The 19278-nt window shown below is 42.5% G+C and overlaps 1 protein-coding gene across 1 annotated transcript in view; it reads left to right on the top strand.

The window, feature by feature from the left end:
- The window catches only part of LOC124723144 (probable cytochrome P450 CYP44), a 255877-nt gene that overhangs the window by 39914 nt on the left and 196685 nt on the right, over positions 1-19278 (top strand). The window contains exon 3 of the mRNA XM_047248335.1: positions 3066-3294. Within this exon, the coding sequence (XP_047104291.1) occupies positions 3066-3294 (229 nt within the window). The remainder of the gene's footprint in view (positions 1-3065; positions 3295-19278) is intronic.

Genomic DNA, 19278 nt, shown 5'->3' with positions numbered 1-19278 from the left:
AACGTTTTGATATAATTGCCACTTTGTTCTACAAGATATTCTTATCCCTCTAGTCAGCCACCCAGGCTGCCTGTTTGTGCTAGTACCCTGTTTTAAACATTCTAATGGAAAGCAACTTTCAAAGAGCATGAGAAAAGTCTTGAGAAAAGCATTATATTTATCGTCTACTGTATCAGCGCTATAAACATCTTGCCACTCTTGTTCCTTTATAAGGTTTACAAAGGTCTCTACAGCAGCTGGATCAGCTTTCCTGAACAGCTGATGACTATATTTAACACGTGTTGCAGCACAAAAATCTTTTAAAGTTAAAATTTGTGCATCATGACCTGAAAGGCCATTCACCTTTTTGCTAACAGAATGCCCTTCTAGTAATGAAGAATGAACAAAAATGTTGTCTATGGTTGTTCTACTGTTCCCTTGCACTCTCGTTGGAAAGAATATGGTTTTCATAAGATTATATGAATTAAAGAGGTCTACCAGCATCCTCTTCCTTGCACAGTCACTTATACAATTAATATTGAAGTCACCACATATAACTAACTTTTTGTATTTCCTATAAAGTGAACCAAGAACCTTCTCTAGCTTTAGCAAAAATGTTGTGAAATCGGAGTCTGGGGATCCATAAATAACAACAGTTAGAAGTTTAGCTCTGTTAAATTTAACCACACCTGCACAACACTCAAACACCTTTTCAGTGCAGTACTTTGAAACATCAATTGACTCAAATGGGATGCCATTTTTCACATACATGGCTACTCCCCCACGCCGCAAAGAGCTCCTCGAAAAGCTGCCAGCCAACCTGTATCCTGGTAAAGGAAGCCTCCGAATTATCTCCTTATTTAAGAAGTGTTCAGATATACCAATAATTTCAGAGTCAACATCTATAAGCAGCTCACTAACTTTATCTCTAATACCTTGTATATTTTGATGAAATATACTAATTCCCTCATTACTCGGATACCTAAGCTTTGTCAAAAGTGATTCCCTTGTTAGAGAGACTTCCCTTAAGCAGGAACACCTATCAGCTGACTTCAATCTAAAAAAGGTGCAGCTCTAACACCCACTACTGCAGGAATTTTCCCATGAGTGATCCCACCAACCCCACCTATGCTGTCACCTATAAGCTTTGCCAACCTCCCCTTCCCATACCTGTTGAGGTGCAGGTCATGTCTAGTGAAACCCGTCCTGCTGATAGACTCCACTGACACCACTGAAATGTGACCCATGCTTTCTGTCATCAGCGCACCTCCAAGTCTCATGTTATTACGCCTGACGGCTGTATTAAGATGAGGCCGATCATGACGATGAAACAGTTCCACGAAATGCACATTCGTGTTGCCAGTCTGAGTGGCTATCTTTTCCAGGTCACCATCTATGTTATACTCCCCATCCCTATCAATATTATTACCAGCCCCACCCACAATCACTACCTGATCCTCTTTAGTAAAATCCCTACATAACCCCCCTATGTTAACAGTCACCTGAGCCATCCCTGCATTAGGCTTCACAATGCTGGTGACTTGGTACTCACTCCCCAGCACTTCCTGCAACTGCTGGCCTACACCTCTGCCATGAGAACTACCTAACAGCAGAACCTTCTTCTTCCTCTTCGACTTTGCAACTGTTCTAGACACAGTAACTACTGAGGCCTGCTGCATACTTCCTAAATCTATGGCTACCAGAGATTCCTCTCCATTAGACTCTGACAGTTGGTCATATCTATTGTAAACACCAATAGTAAAACTATCTGAAAATCTTCTTCTCCTAGCAGATCTCTTGCCAACAGCCAGCTCCAACTCCCCAACCCCCTTCTCCCTCCTCATCCTATCTAGTTCCTCCTGTGCATTTTTCAACTGCACCTGAAGGGCACAGATCTTACGCTCCTGCTCCTCTATCAACTTACTCTTGCTACATAACCTGCAGTTCCAGGAGAGGGTCTCACCAGAATGCCCACTGGCTTCCCAACTGCATTCTCCCCAGTGAAAATACTTCGAACAAGTCTCACACCGCAGTCCACTACTCACGAACCTACGGCAAAGCCCACACTTCTCACTCATGGTAAAATTTTACTTTTTCTAAGTTCTGCTACTACAATAAGAATATGTTAAAAACCTGACTACAATAATCACAAAGGTGTTATTTAAGTTTTAGAAACAGATTAAAATCAGATGTGGCCAAGTAGGTAGTGTATGGAGGATAATCCATGATAGTGTGCATGAACAACCCATTGTCACACCACCACATCACCATATCACCATACACAGCTCTCATTCTTCTATGAATTTCAATTGGAGGCATGTTTCCTGTGGTTAGAATCTGGATTACAGCCTGGTGGTTCTTATGCGCTGACATACAGTAGTTACAATACACAGTGCAATGTCACTCTATAGTGCCCTCTTGTGGCAGAGGGTTGCAACATGCTGGTAGGTCATCCAAGTAATATGCATGACATGTAACACCTCAGCTGATATTGAGAACAGAATAAAACATTCAAGGCATTATTTTTCAGCCCACCCTCGTACATGGGCACATAACAAGAAGAAGACAAATTCTGGATTAGTGCTTTGTGGGAAGTGAGTTATAAGATTATATCTGCAAGGGTATAATGCCATCCTGTCATTGACCTTTAGTGACCCACAGATAATGTAAAATGGGTTAGCAAGATAGAGATGTGAACTGTTGCCCTTCCAAACAATATCTAATAACTCAATTACCCTTTCAGAAGGGGACAGTTGATTTTCTTCTCCATTCTTTCTCAGTCTGAGTTTGTACTCCATTTCTAGTGTTCTCATAACTGGTGAGACATGAAACCCTAATCTTCCTTCCTTTTTCAGAACTTTGTGTGACACAGTATTTAGTGAAGATTTCAAACTAAGCAATTCTCTAACCTTTTTCTTTGTTTACATATCCGTAGTGATAGTGAAAAGATTTATGGTTTATAATTTTCCACGCCCTGTTATCCTTTAACATAAACAATCTAGGTTGCAATTGTTATCCCAAAGTTGCTCAAATGTCATTATTAATAAACTGTGCTGAACTTAACTGTAAGTTTGGCTGTTTTGCAGGTGCTTTTGATGGCAGAAAGTATCACAAAGTTTTAGAACGTCTACATGACCAGTATGGGCCAATTGTTAGAGAAACAATAGGATCCAGAACAGTTGTGCATGTTTTTGATCCAGATGACATAAAGGAGGTGTATGCGAATGAAGGGCACACCCCATTTGTGGCGCCTTTAATGGAGACAGCCCAGTTATATAGAAAGCAGAAAAACATTTCACTGGGCTTAGGTAATGTGTATGTAACTTCCATAATTATTATTTTTTATTGTATTTATATACTGGGTGTCTCAAGTGACTTTGTAAAGTACATTTGCAAAATAAACAGCGATATGAAAGAACAATACAACAGGCTGGAGCAATTTTCACTCACCCAAACAAATGTTTAAATGACAGATGTTTAGGGATGGATAGTTTTTATTTGAATGGACTAGGCTCTGTGACTTTCAGTGAAATGTGCATGGATGTCTGCAAAATCATAAACAAGGGAGACTAATATATCCTGATGGAGGTGGCAAACAATATAGTAAACAGAGAAATATCCACATTTTTGTAGCATCTGAATGTAACACATAAGGGAAAGTCGTGGAAAGGTAGAGTTTCGAAAGGAATGTCTTGAAGAAACAGAAAACAAGTCTTAAAGTGCTCAGTCAGAATATTCAGTATCTAAGCAACAAGTGCATACAGGTACAGTAAAAACTAAGTGAGAAGAATGTGGATGTGATCACTCTTATAGAACATAGTGTGTCCATTAATTTATTACTATGACCATATTCGACAGCTATACTTTGTGCAATAATTTCAGTCCATCAGAACATAAAAGTGATGGTATTGTCATGTATTGTAAAGACCATCTACATGTCACAAAACTGGATTTTATTACGGAACTTAGTGTGGAAATGAAATTCGAAATTTGACCATTAAGCAAGTAGTAAACAAAGTACCCCTGATTGTTGTGGGGCTGTACAGATCTTCTAGTAGCATAGTTGGTGATTTCTTACAAAAATATTTGTCAGACAGAGTTGATGTGACAACGAGCTCTGTGACAATCTGGAACGGTGGGGTGTTCATTTCATGCGGTACATTTACAGGGGACACAAAGACAATAGGGTCGCTACCAGTGCCTTCATCTTGTCCTTTGAGGGTAATTCATTGCCTGAAAAGGTCAAAGTGATGGTTTACTGCTGTGACAGTAAACCATATGTCCCTCCCCCTGTGCGGTGCTTTAAGTGTTGGAAATTTGGACACATGTCTTCCCGCTGCACCTCCAACACCACATGTTGAGACGGTGGACGTCCACTGCATCCTGATACTCCTTGTGCACCTCCTCCAACTTGTATCAACTGCGGAGAGCAGCACTCCCCCTGCTCGCCAGACTTCACAGTACTCCAAAAGGAGCAGAAAATCATGGAGTACAAGACCCTGGACCAGTTGACTTACCAAGATGCTAAACGTAAATTTGAATGATTACACCCTGTTCGGTTGATGTCCACATACACTGCTGCTACATTACCATTGCCATCACAAATACCAGTCATACCACACTCTATGCCACAAACAGTGGGCCCTCCAGGCCTCCAGAATACATGTGCCCCCTTGATGATAGGGGAAAAATCTCCTTCCATTGCTCCCAAAGTACCTACTTCGGAAGGAAGGCCCCCCCAAATGCAGGGGGCATCAGACCCCTCCCCTTAGCTGGAGAAGCAACATCCTCCTCCAGCTCTTTTCATGCGCAAGGGGTCCGTTGGGACCCTTTCTCCCTAGGTCTCTGCTAATACCAAAGCGGACACTCGCCAATGGTTAAAGGAGCCAAAAGCTGCTGAACGAAGAGCTTCAAAGTCTTCCTCCATGCCTGAAGCTACTTCGGAGAGGTCCTCCCAGCAAGCCCCTAAAGAGAAGCGAGAGGGCAAGCAAACAAAGAAATCTGCTAAGAAAAAGGACCCTCCAGTGGCCCCGACACCACCACTGCCTACTAATTCTGCACCTGTGGATGAGGTGGAGCTCTCAGCATCCCCGAAGGACCTGGATCTCACTGATGTCTCATCCACAATAGGAATGGATACAAATACTCAATCGGTGGCAGCAGGTGCCCTGAGGCATAACCTGCCTCCTTGCATGCTTCATGCCTTCCCAGCCTCACGATAACGTCATCCTTCAGTGGAATTGCTGCGGTTTTTTCCACCACCTGGCTGAGCTACGGCAACTGTTAAGCTTTACACCTGCTTTCTGTATTGCCCTCCAGGAAACCTGGTTCCCGGCAATGTGGACCCCTGCGTATAGGGGATATTACAAGAACCGTAGTGACTATAATAGAGTGTCAGGTGGAATTTGTGTCTATGTCCTGAACTCGGTATGCAGTGATCCTATGCCACTTCAAACCCCTCTTGAAGCTGTGGCTGTCAGGATAAGGACGATGCAAGAAATAACTGTCTGCAACATATATCTTCCTCCAGATGGTGCAGTACCCCTCAACACATTGGCTACACTGATTCATTAACTCCCTAAACCTTTCCCACTTTTGGGAGATTTTAACATCCATAACCCCTTGTGGGGTGAACTGTGCTTACTGGCCAAGATAGAGATGTCGAAACTTTACTGTCTCAACTCGACCTCTGCCTCTTAAATACTGGGCCACCACACATTTCAGTGTGGCTTATGGCACTTACTCGGCCAGTGATTTATCCCTCTGCAGCCCGGGACTTCTCCCATCTGTCCACTGGAGAGCCAACGATGACTTATGTGGTAGTGACCACTTTCCCATCTTCCTGTCACTCGCCCAGCTCCATTCCCCCAGATGTCTACCAAGATGGGCTTTAAACAAGGCAGACTGGGAAGATTTCATCTCTGCTGTCACCACTGAATCTCTCCCACATGGTACCATCAATGTGGTAGTTGAGCAGGTCACTAGAACAATCATTTCTGTGGCAGGAAACACAATCCTTTGTTCTTTAGGGTGCCCCTGGCGAAAGTCAGTACCTTGATTGTCGCCAGAAATCGCTGATTCCATTAAAGAGCATCAACGAATTCTACAGCGTCATAAACGGCTTCTTTCCCTAGAGCACCTAATAGCCTTTAAATGGCTCTGTTCCCATATTTGCCAGGTTATAAAAAGATGGAAATAGGAGAGTTGGGAGAGGTACGTCTCGACCATTAGGTGCCATATGTCACCTTCCCAAGTCTGGACGAAGATCAGACATGTTTGTGGGTACCAGACCCCGACAGGTGTTACCGGCATTAACATCAATGTTGTGTTCTCTACTGATGCAGACACAATTGCTGAGCACTTTGCTGAGCACTATGCTCAAGCCTCCACGTCAGAGAATTATCCCCCAGCATTTCACACTCTCAAACAGCGGAAAGCCCTCTCGTTCACTGAACGTCACAGTGAACCCTATAATGCTCCATTTACAGAGTGGGAGCTCCTCAGCATCATTGCACATTGCCCCAACACAGTTCCTGCACCAGATTGGATCCACAGTCAGATGATCAAACATCTCTCATCCAACTACAATCAACATCTCCTCATCATCTTCAACCGGATCTGGTGTGATGGCGTCTTTCTATCGCAATGGCGGGAGAGTGCCATCATTCCAGGGCTCAGACCCGGTAAAAACCCACTTGATTTGGATAGCTATCAGCTCATCGGCCTCATCAACGTTGTCTGTAAGCTGTTAGAATGTATGGTAAGTCGGCAGTTGTGTTGGGTCCTGGAGTCACATGGCCTACTGGCTCCATGCCAGGGAGGTTTCTGCCAGGGTCACTCTACCATTGATAATCAGGTTTCCCTCCAGTCTGCCATCCAAACAGCCTTTTCCAGATGCCAACACCTGGTTGCTGTCTTTTTTGAGTTACGAAAAGCTTACGACATTACCTGGAGACATCATATCCTTGCCACATTATGTTGTGATGTAACAAGACTGCTACGCCACTTGAAGTAGCCGGTAGGATAGGCACGCGTACACACACACCGACGGGCGTCAAGTCTGGAACAGGCTACGTAATTAATGCTATGAAGAAAAGTACGTAGCTGGATTAATACTTATCTTTAATCAATCATTGTGGTACATCGCTCTTGACTATACACAGGAGACTTTAATTACAATCACTGTAAGGCTAATGGCGCCTTGCTAGTTCGTAGCCATTAACTTAGCTGAAGGCTATTCTGTCTCTCGGCTAATGAGAGAGAAAGGCTTCGTACATCTAGTCGCTAGCTAGGTCGTCCGTGCAACTGGGGCGAGTGCTTGTTCGTATCACGAGACCTGCCTTGTGGTGGCGCTAGGTCTGCGATCACACAGTGGCGACACGCGGGTCCGACATGTACTAAATGGACCGCAGCCGATTTAAACTACCACCTAGCAAGTGTGGTGTCTGGCGGTGACACCACATTCCTCCCCCGCAAATCGGCGAACGGTCGTGAGATAAGGCTTCCGCCCGCCGTGGGGAGGACCCCATGTTGACGTATGTGATGAGGTGGGGAGCCTAACAACAGGCGAGGCTGTGCCACCCGCACCCGGCCATTCGGTCTGAGGGGAGCTAGGAAACGCCTGAAAACCTAGTCCAGGGTGCACGTCAACATGCGGTGTATGCGCCCGTATGCGAACATCAGAAACGTTCTGTGCAATTGCATCACGCACCATTGTATCTGAATAAGAAAGACCACAGTCACAGTCAAAGGCACAGTCCCTAGTAAATCCTTGCAATGTTGCTACCCACTCCCTATTAGTTTGACCAGCCGTACATTTTGTACGAAAAAACGTATACCGTTTGGCAACCACATTAACTGTTTCTTTGAAATAGGCATCTAAAGCAGACAAAATTTCGTCGTAGGACAGAGTTGCTACGTCGCGTCGGGGAAACAATTTCACTATCACACGGTAGGTGGACACACCGACACAAGAAAGCAAAAACGGCTGCCGCTCATTACCTTGAATTCTGTAGGCGGTGAGGTGGAAGGCAAACTGGCGGGACCATTCCTGCCAAGTCTCGTGGTTCGGGTCGTAGTGCCTAAAAGGCGGTGCAACTGCGAGTTGTGGTTGCGGTAGCGGTGAAGCGGCGGCGGCCGCATCGGTTTGAATGGCACGCTAACCCTGTCCTTGCTACTGTTTTACGTTTTGTTGCTACGCAATGGCCTTTGTCAAAGTCTCGGATCGAGGATCCGTTGGTTCGCCGATTTTTTGCTCACAGGGAGAGACTTTTTGTTCGACGTGGTGTTTTGTTGTTGCGTTCTGATAATGATCAGTCAAGAGTCGTGGTCCCACGTTCGTTACAGTCCTCTGTCTTACGGCTTCTTCACCAAGGACATTGGGGTATAGTGCGAACGAAACAACTTGCTCGTCGGCACTGTACTTAGTTCGGAATCGATGCTGCGATTACGAATATGTGTTCTTCTTGCATGGCGTGTGCCGAACAACAATCCGCACCGCCGCGGAAAGTCTTTGCATGGCCAAAAGCCACTTCCCCTTGGCAACGCTTGGACATTGATTTTGCTGGTCCATTCTGGAATGCTCGATGGTTGGTTCTGGTAGATGCCTTCAGTAATTTTCCTTTTGTTGTCCGGATGTCTTCCACGACGTCCTCTGCCACCATCCAAGCGTTGTCTGCTATCTTTTGCATTGAAGGTCTTCCGCAGACTATTATTTCCGACAATGGCCCACAATTCATGTCCGCAGAATTTCAGTCATTCTGCCAGGCCAATGGTATTCAACATCTGACATCCGCGCCGTTTTCGCCTCAGTCAAACGGTGCCGCTGAACGATTGGTCCGGACTTTCAAGTCACAGATGTTGAAATTGAAAGAGTCGCATTCTCGGGAGGACGCATTGTTGCTTTTTTTGTCTTCATATCGCTCTCAGCCCCGAGATGGTCGCTCGCCGGCTGAGTTGCTCCATGGTCGTCACTTTACCATCATCACAGACCACAAACCTTTGACATTGCTTTTTCATCTGACCAAGCCTGTACCTCCGCGTACAGCGCAGAAATTCATTCGCTGGTCTATTTTCCTCTCGCAGTACCGCTATGATATCTTGTATCGGTCCACTGCTAAGCACGGCAACGCTGATGCGTTGTCCCGTTTGCCTGTTGCTGAGGATAAAGCATTCGATTCTTCCGAACTTGCTTGCCTGTTCATTGATTCGGAAACCGATGACGTGGTCGAATCGTTTCCGATTGATTTTCGTCGTGTAGCTACAGCCCAGCTGCCGACACATCACATTATATGAGCGGGGTCTCTGGGGCGTGCTCCCGATTTTTATCCAAAATTTCCTGTCGCTCCATATTGGAGCCTCTCATAGTTCACCCCATATCCAGGAGAATGGGGTCTCGCAGGGCTTTGTATTGAGTGAACCTCTATTTTTAGTGGCCATTAACGGTCTAGCAGCAGCTGTCGAGCTGTCGGTCTCACCTTCTCTGTATGCAGACAACTTCTGCATTTCGAACTGCTCTGCCAGTACTGGTGCTGCCAAACAGCACCTACAGGGAGCCAGACACAAGGTGCAGTCATGGAGTTTAGCCCATGACTTCCAGTTTTCAGCCATAAAGTCATGTGTCATGCACTTCTGTCGGCGTCTGGAACCAGAACTTTACCGTAATAATGATCCACTGACTGTAGTGGAGACACATTAATTCTTAGGACTGGTTTTCAATGCCCGATTGACATGGCTTCCTCATCTTTGTCAGCTGAAGCAGAAGTGCTGGCAGCGCCTCAATGCCCTCTGCTGCTTGAGCAACACCAACTAGGGTGCAGATCACTTTACACTGCTGCAGCTCTACAGAGCCCTTGTTCAATCCTGCCTTGACTATGGGAGTGTGGTTTATGGTTCAGCGGCACCCTCAGCATTGCGTTTACTCAACCCAGTGCACCACTGTGGCGTTCGACTGGGAATGGCAGCTTTCAGGATGAGTCTGGTGAGCAGCGTTCTGGCGGAGGCCAGAGTCCCTCCATTGGAGGTTAAGCATGCACAACTGGTCGCCAATTATGTTGCACACATTCGTAGTTCTCCTGAGGATCCGAATTACCATCTCCTTTTTCCATCTGTGGCGATTCGTCTCCCGCATCGGCCATGTCAGAATTCCAGGAAATGAACTTTCTGACAGGCTGGCCAAAGAGGCTACACTGAAACCACTTCTGGAGATCGGTATCCCTATAACTGACCTGCGATCATTATTACGCCAAAAGGTATTTCAGCTTTGGGAGATGGAATTGCATGATCTCAGTACGCACAATAATCTTCGTGCCCTTAAGGAGACTATGAATGTGTGGAAGACCTCTATGCAGGCCTCTCACAGGGACTCTGTGGTTCTCTACTGGCTCCGCATTGGCCATACGTGGCTAAGACATGGCTACCTCCTCCGTTGGGAGGACCCGCCTCAGTGTCACTGTGGCTCACATATGACTGTCATCCACATCTTGCTGGACTGCCCACTTTTAGCCACTCTGCGGCAGACTTTTAATCTTCCCAGCACCCTACCTTCGGTGTTGGGCGACAATGCCTTAACAGCAGATTTAGTTTTATGTTTTATTCGTGATGGGGGTTTTATCATACCTTCTAAGGGTGAGCGTTTAGTCTTCTCTCTGAGGTCAGCACCCTCCCTCCATTTTAACTCTGTCACACTTTCTATGCATTTGTTTGTCTTGGTGGTCATCTTTTCCCTACATGTGTTCATCCCGCCTTGTCTTTTTGGAGTGGACATTTTAAAGTGTTGCAGAGTAGCTGGCTCATCCTCTTTTATTATTGTGATCAGCCAGCCCAGACCTTCTGCTCTATGGTTTTAATTCCTTCTTCCACTTTTCCTTGTGGTGTATGTTTTCCCCATATTTTGTCCGTTACATTAATTATCTTTTTAGGTGTGGTGTTGGGTGTCTCTGTACCTTGAGCCTTGGTTGCATCAGGAAAAGGGACTGATGACCTTATAGTTTGGTCCCTTTGTACACCAAACCAACCAACCAACAAAAAACCCTTGTCTCTGATGAACACGTGCCATCAAGGACAACATACAAGAAGTCTAGCCACTCACATATCTGTGAACTTATTACATATGTTCATACCTGTGTTAAAAGCCTGAAATGGGGCACCATGTCAAATGCTTTCCAGAAATCTAGAAATATGGAATCCACCTGTTGCCCTTCATCCATAGTTCTCAGTATATCGCGTGAAAAACGGGCAAGCTGAGTTTCACGTGAGCAATGCTTTCTAAAACCATGCTGGTTTGTGGACATAAGCTACTCAGTCTCAAGAAAGTTTATTGTATTCAAACTGAAAATATGTGCAAGGAATCTGCAGCAAACAGAAGTTAGGGATTTTGTTCTGTAATTTTGCGGGTCCGTTCTTTTACCTTTTTTATATAATGGAGTCACTTGCACTTTTTTCCAGTGTCTTGGGACTTTGTGCTAGGTGAGAGATTCATGATAAATGCAAGCTAGGTAAGGGGCCAATTCTGTAGAATACTCTTTGTAAAATTGAACTGGGATTCCATCAGGACCTGGTGAATTACTTGCTTTCAAATCTTTCAGCTGCTTCTATATACCAGGTATACTTATTACTATGTTGTCTACATGGGAGTCTCTCCAGTGGTCAGTGGTCAGATGACAGCATGATTTTCCTGTGTGACCAATTTCCTGAACATGAAATTTAAAATTTCGGCTTTCGTTTTGCTGCCTTTAACTGCAACACCAGACTGGTCAACAATGGACAGAATGGAAGCCTTAGAGCTGTTTAATGATTTTACATATGACCAGATTATTATTATTATTATTATTATTATTATTATTATTCCTCTCTCTCTCTCTCTCTCTCTCTCTCTCTCTCTCTCTCTCTCTCTCTCTCTCTCTCTCTCTCTCTGCCTGATCGTTTGCTATAGTTTGATGGTGGTAGCTGTTGCATGCTTTGTGCATAGATCTTTTCACAGACACACAAATCTCTACTAACTTTCACTTGTCATCATTTATACATTCCCTTTTGAACTGAGAATGGAACAGGCTGTGCTTCCTCAGCATCTTCCAAATTTCGTTATTAAATCATGGTGGGTTTTTCCATCTTTTATCCACTTACTAGACATGTAACTCTCCAAACCATGATTTACAATCTGCTTAAACTTTGCCATTAATTCCTCTACACCCATCTTACTGGAACAAAGTGATGCCAGTTCACTGTCTAAGTGAGATGTTAATAACTCCTTATCTGCTCTATCTAGTGGAAACACTCTCCTAGCCTTCTTGACTCATTTATGAACTTTCATAGCCATAGTTACTATAATGACATCATGGTTGTTAATCCTCATTTCTATACTGACTTTGCCAATAAGTTCTGGCCTAGTTATAGCTACAAAGTTTAAGATATTTCCTTGTGTGTGGGCTGCTGAGCTAGCTGCTCAAGACAATTTTCAGACAATGTGTTTGAAAGTATTTCACATAACTGTCTGTCTGTATCCCCCACAATGTATCCATAGACATCCTAGTCTATACACGGCAGGTTAAAGTCACCGCCAACTATTTTTGAATGATCTGGGTATTTGCGTGCTCTCTTTGAATGACTCTGGAACTGTCACAGCAGAATTGGGTGGCCGGTAAAAACATCCAACAATTAACTTAGTTTCACCTACCCCTGTTATACATGATCAGATGACTTCAATATCACACTCAACTTTGACCTCATCTGTTTTGCCATACATAAACATCGTTGTGGCTTGTTCCTGACATTAATGCCTGACCATTCTACTGCTTAAAGTATGCTGCGTCAATCACACAGCCTCCAACACACAAGGAACACATAGCACGTGTTCAGAGGAACTTCCATTCATTAGTTCCATCTACAGTGCCAATGATGCATTTCCAGTCACATGTTCATAGGCTCATTTTTCCTCCATTTCCAGTTAGGAATCCATCCCTGCAGTTTTGTTAGTTTTATGAATGTTCACCCCGTATATTGTGCAGAAAATGTTGCAGACAAATGGAATAACTTTTATAAATTTCTTTGCCCATTTCATTGTAATATTTTCCATGATTTTCAAAAAGAAATATACTCAAAACCATGTGACACTGCCTTCAGAAATGAAACAACTGAAGGATAAAATGATTATTACATGGAAAATATAAAGTGTGTTCCCAGGGCTATCAGATAGAGATATCTACAAAACATATCAAAAAGCCTATAAAGAAATGCTGAATTTACAAACAGAGAAAATTATACAACAAAAAATAGCAAGCTCAAATAACATAAGCAAATCAGTATGAAAGTGTGTAATTGACAGGCTTTGCCAAAAATCAAAGCCCAGTGTTAGTAATATCCAACTGAGGACTGATAGTATGAATGTTTTAGACCCTGGTTGGCAATGCTTCTGATATCTTCTTTATTAATCCAGGTCACTTATGCATGAACTCTGGAGCTGTTGACTGCAAAACTCCTTACCAGGTACATAAATCAGTGTATATGTATTAAACAAATACAACTGAAATAGTGAGCATCATAAATAAAATGCCAACCAAGTCTCTACTAGATGGGATGTAATTTGCTCCATTATCTTACAAAAATGCGAACACTCATTCCTGTTCTGGTTGACCTCTTCAAAAAAGTTTGAATAACAGTATTAAAATATACAGTCGTCAAGCCAGTGCATAAAGAAGGTAGTGCAGACAAAATTGAAAACTATTAACCAATAAGCTTAATTCCAATTCTAAGCAAATTGTTAGAAAAAAATTATTGCAGTACATTAGAAAACTTTCTTGTCAAAGAAAAGGTGTTAATGAGAAACTTAGGAAAGGAAAGACTACTCTAGGAAAGACTACTCTACATCATCAGCCATATGTGACCTAGTGCATTAATGAAATCAGATGAGAAAAAAAGGGTGGCATGTTTGTTGCCAGATCTGTCATGTGCATTTGACACAGTATCTCGTGAACTGCCACTCAATACAATGGAAACTTATAGTATCAGAGGCACAGCTAAAAGTCTGTTACAGTCATACCCACAAGATCGATATCAGGTCACATAAATCATACACCAAATGGGCAACATTATTAAGAAGCACAGCTCCAGTCCAGCTATAGTTAAGTGTGGTATGCCCCAAGGGTCAATTCTGTGGTCTTTATTGTTCATATTATGTGTTGGGCCTTTATTGTTCACATTATGTGTTAACGATCTGCCCACAGCACACAGTAGTAAGGTACTCAACTTATGCAGATGACACAGTAGTTGTTACTGGGGCCCAACCACAATGATATGGTCCGATATTGTTTTGGTGTTTTACTTGGATTTAGTAATTACTTCCAAAACAATCACTTAACCGTAAACATTAGTGAAACTAGTCTAATAGACTATCAGATACACCACCAACCAGATGGAGCGTCTGATGATGGTACAGAAATAAAAGTTGGGTGGCAAAATTGCTTTCCTTGGCACAATGTTAGACTGGAATCTCTCGTGGGAGCAGAGATTGATATTTGATGCCAAAAATTAGAAAATCAATTTTCATAAATAGGATAATGCCACAAGTTCTTAATTATGAGCAAGTTAGTATTATCTACTATGCTTTAGTGTATCCATAGCTCATATGTGGAACTGAAATATGGAGGTGTGCTGTGACCATCATGTAAATTGGGTAGTCATCCTCCCAAAAAAAAAAAAAAAAAAAAAAAAAGAAAAGCCAGTAGTGTGTGTAAGCTTGGTTTTAATGAGTCTTGCAAGAGTACTTTCAAAAGTAAGACTCTACTAATACTGCATCAATATATGTTTATGAAACTGTTCAACTTATTTTAAAATACAAGCAGTGTAATAGTCTAAATAGAGATTTGCACACTTTCAGTGCTAGGAGGGACTGTAATTTATCACCTGGAAAGACATAACATGAACTCAGATTCAAATTATTTATTGTCATTGACCACATACAGTAGAATAGGTTTTTTCCAGTGATAGTAAGTTACAGTTGCAATCAAAGTATAAAAATTAATATTCATATTACATGTACAACTCAAGTATCTTGTATATGCCTACAATCTTAAATATTATTATCAGCATTGTTCATATCATAACACTCTTTTATATTGTAACATTGATTTTTTGTTAGTCAGTCATATAATTTAAATTTCAATTTTTTAAATGGCAAGAATTGAGCAGCAAGAGGAAACTTCTTAAAAATTTTGAGGATGTTCACTTTCGGAAGTACCTGTTTTTGCTAGCCTGTGTCTTGAGATGTCAATGTTTGCCTTATTTCTAGTGTCATGTTCATGAATTATTTTCCTTATAATTCATTCTTTAATGCTGTTCTTGAGAAAAAGTGCAGGCTCATAATTTTACAGATTCACCACTGTTATATGTGATCTGTAGGACCAGTGACAATCTTTTACTTGTACATTTAAAATGTTACTGATATGAGAAGAATGCCGCCATACGAGTACACCATATGATATGTGACTGAAAGAGCACAAAATATGTCATATGGAAATAATTATTGTTGGTCATATCTCTGTTTCCACATGAGGTAGGCCATTTGTGAAATCTTTTTACAGACTTGGTTGATATATTCTGCCCAGCTGAGTTTGGTATCTATATGTTTTTCTAAGAGTTTGACACATTTATTATCTACGGTCCCTGACAGTCCTAGCACATGCTTTTGGGTTTTGCCTGGATTATAAACAAGTTCATTGGCTGCATACCAACTTACGAAGAGTTCAGATGTCATGATGTGAATTTTGGTTTATTAGTCTCATATTCCTCCCCCCCCCCCCCCCCCCCTCCCCCATGAACCATGGACCTTGCCGTTGGTGGGGAGGCTTACGTGCCTCAGCGATACAGATAGCCGTACCGTAGGTGCAACCACAATGGAGGGGTATCTGTTGAGAGGCCAGACAAACGTGTGGTTCCTGAAGAGGGGCAGCAGCCTTTTCAGTAGTTGCAAGGGCAACAGTCTGGATGATTGACTGATCTGGCCTTGTAACAATAACCAAAACGGCCTTGCTGTGCTGGTAATGCGAACGGCTGAAAGCAAGGGGAAACTACAGCCGTAATTTTTCCCGAGGGCATGCAGCTTTACTGTATGATTAAATGATGATGGCGTCCTCTTGGGTAAAATATTCCGGAGGTAAAATAGTCCCCCATTCGGATCTCCGGGCGGGGACTACTCAGGAGGATGTCGTTATCAGGAGAAAGAAAACTGGCGTTCTACGGATCGGAGCGTGGAATGTCAGATCCCTTAATCGGGCAGGTAGGTTAGAAAATTTGAAAAGGGAAATGGATAGGTTGAAGTTAGATATAGTGGGAATTAGTGAAGTTCGGTGGCAGGAGGAACAAGACTTCTGGTCAGGTGACTACAGGGTTATAAACACAAAATCAAATAGGGGTAATGCAGGAGTAGGTTTGATAATGAATAGGAAAATAGGAATGCGGGTAAGCTACTACAAACAGCATAGTGAACGCATTATTGTGGCCAAGATAGATACGAAGCCCACACCTACTACAGTAGTACAAGTTTATATGCCAACTAGCTCTGCAGATGACGAAGAAATTGAAGAAATGTATGATGAAATAAAAGAAATTATTCAGATTGTGAAGGGAGACGAAAATTTAATAGTCATGGGTGACTGGATTTCGAGTGTAGGAAAAGGGAGAGAAGGAAACATAGTAGGTGAATATGGATTGGGGGACAGAAATGAAAGAGGAAGCCGCCTGGTAGAATTTTGCACAGAGCACAACATAATCATAACTAACACTTGGTTTAAGAATCATGAAAGAAGGTTGTATACATGGAAGAACCCTGGAGATACTAAAAGGTATCAAATGATTATATAATGGTAAGACAGAGATTTAGGAACCAGGTTTTAAATTGTAAGACATTTCCAGGGGCAGATGTGGACTCTGACCACAATCTATTGGTTATGACCTGTAGATTAAAACTGAAGAAACTGCAAAAAGGTGGGAATTTAAGGAGATGGGACCTGGATAAACTAAAAGAACCAGAGGTTTTACGGAGATTCAGGGAGAGCATAAGGGAGCAATTGACAGGAATGGGGGAAATAAATACAGTAGAAGAAGAATGGGTAGCTTTGAGGGATGAAGTAGTGAAGGCAGCAGAGGATCAAGTAGGTATAAAGACGAGGGCTAGTAGAAATCCTTGGGTAACAGAAGAAATATTGAATTTAATTGATGAAAGGAGAAAATATAAAAATGCAGTAAGTGAAACAGGCAAAAAGGAATACAAACGTGTCAAAAATGAGATCGACAGGAAGTGCAAAATGGCTAAGCAGGGATGGCTAGAGGATAAATGTAAGGATGTAGAGGCCTATCTCACTAGGGGTAAGATAGATACCGCCTACAGGAAAATTAAAGAGACCTTTGGAGATAAGAGAACGACTTGTATGAATATCAAGAGCTCAGATGGAAACCCAGTTCTAAGCAAAGAAGGGAAAGCAGAAAGGTGGAAGTAGTATATAGAGGGTCTATACAAGGGCGATGTACTTGAGGACAATATTATGGAAATGGAAGAGGATGTAGATGAAGATGAAATGGGAGATACGATACTGCGTGAAGAGTTTGACAGAGCACTGAAAGACCTGAGTCGAAACAAGGCCCCCGGAGTAGACAATATTCCATTGGAACTACTGACGGCCGTGGGAGAGCCAGTCCTGACAAAACTCTACCATCTGGTGAGCAAGATGTATGAAACAGGCGAAATACCCTCAGACTTCAAGAAGAATATAATAATTCCAATCCCAAAGAAAGCAGGTGTTGACAGATGTGAAAATTACCGAACTATCAGCTTAATAAGTCACAGCTGCAAAATACTAACACGAATTCTTTACAGACGAATGGAAAAACTAGTAGAAGCCAACCTCGGGGAAGATCAGTTTGGATTCCGTAGAAACACTGGAGCACGTGAGGCAATACTGACATTACGACTTATCTTAGAAGAAAGATTAAGGAAAGGCAAACCTACGTTTCTAGCATTTGTAGACTTAGAGAAAGCTTTTGACAATGTTGACTGGAATACTCTCTTTCAAATTCTAAAGGTGGCAGGGGTAAAATACAGGGAGCGAAAGGCTATTTACAATTTGTACAGAAACCAGATGGCAGTTATAAGAGTCGAGGGACATGAAAGGGAAGCAGTGGTTGGGAAGGGAGTAAGACAGGGTTGTAGCCTGTCCCCGATGTTGTTCAATCTGTATATTGAGCAAGCAGTAAAGGAAACAAAAGAAAAATTCGGAGTAGGTATTAAAATTCATGGAGAAGAAATAAAAACTTTGAGGTTCGCCGATGACATTGTAATTCTGTCAGAGACAGCAAAGGACTTGGAAGAGCAGTTGAATGGAATGGACAGTGTCTTGAAAGGAGGATATAAGATGAACATCAACAAAAGCAAAACAAGGATAATGGAATGTAGTCTAATTAAGTCGGGTGATGCTGAGGGAATTAGATTAGGAAATAAGGCACTTAAAGTAGTAAAGGAGTTTTGCTATTTGGGGAGCAAAATAACTGATGATGGTCGAAGTAGAGAGGATATAAAACGTAGACTGGCAATGGCAAGGAAAGCGTTTCTGAAGAAGAGAAATTTGTTAACATCCAGTATTGATTTAAGTGTCAGGAAGTCATTTCTGAAAGTATTCGTATGGAGTGTAGCCATGTATGGAAGTGAAACATGGACGATAAATAGTTTGGACAAGAAGAGAATAGAAGCTTTCGAAATGTGGTGCTACAGAAGAATGCTGAAGATTAGATGGGTAGATCACATAACTAATGAGGAAGTATTGAATAGGATTGGGGAGAAGAGAAGTTTGTGGCACAACTTGACCAGAAGAAGGGATCGGTTGGTAGGACATGTTCTGAGGCATCAAGGGATCACCAATTTAGTATTGGAGGGCAGCGTGGAGGGTAAAAATCGTAGGGGGAGACCAAGAGATGAATACACTAAGCAGATTCAGAAGGATGTAGGTTGCAGTAGGTACTGGGAGATGAAAAAGCTTGCACAGGATAGAGTAGCATGGAGAGCTGCATCAAACCAGTCTCAGGACTGAAGACCACAACAACAAGAACAACAGTCTCATATTGTACATAATCTAAATCATTTGATTCAGGTACAGGAGACACGTCAAAATTTTGGCAAAGTTTTACCATACAGGGTGTTACAAAAAGGTACGGCCAAACTTTCAGGAAACATTCCTCACACACAAAGAAAGAAAATATGTTATGTGGATATGCTTACTTTCCACGTTAGAGCTCATTTTATTACTTCTCTTCAAA

The sequence above is a fragment of the Schistocerca piceifrons genome, chromosome X (genome assembly GCF_021461385.2).
Source record: "Schistocerca piceifrons isolate TAMUIC-IGC-003096 chromosome X, iqSchPice1.1, whole genome shotgun sequence".
NCBI classification, from domain to species: Eukaryota; Metazoa; Arthropoda; class Insecta; order Orthoptera; family Acrididae; genus Schistocerca; species Schistocerca piceifrons.
This window is presented reverse-complemented; position numbering and strand designations above follow the sequence as displayed.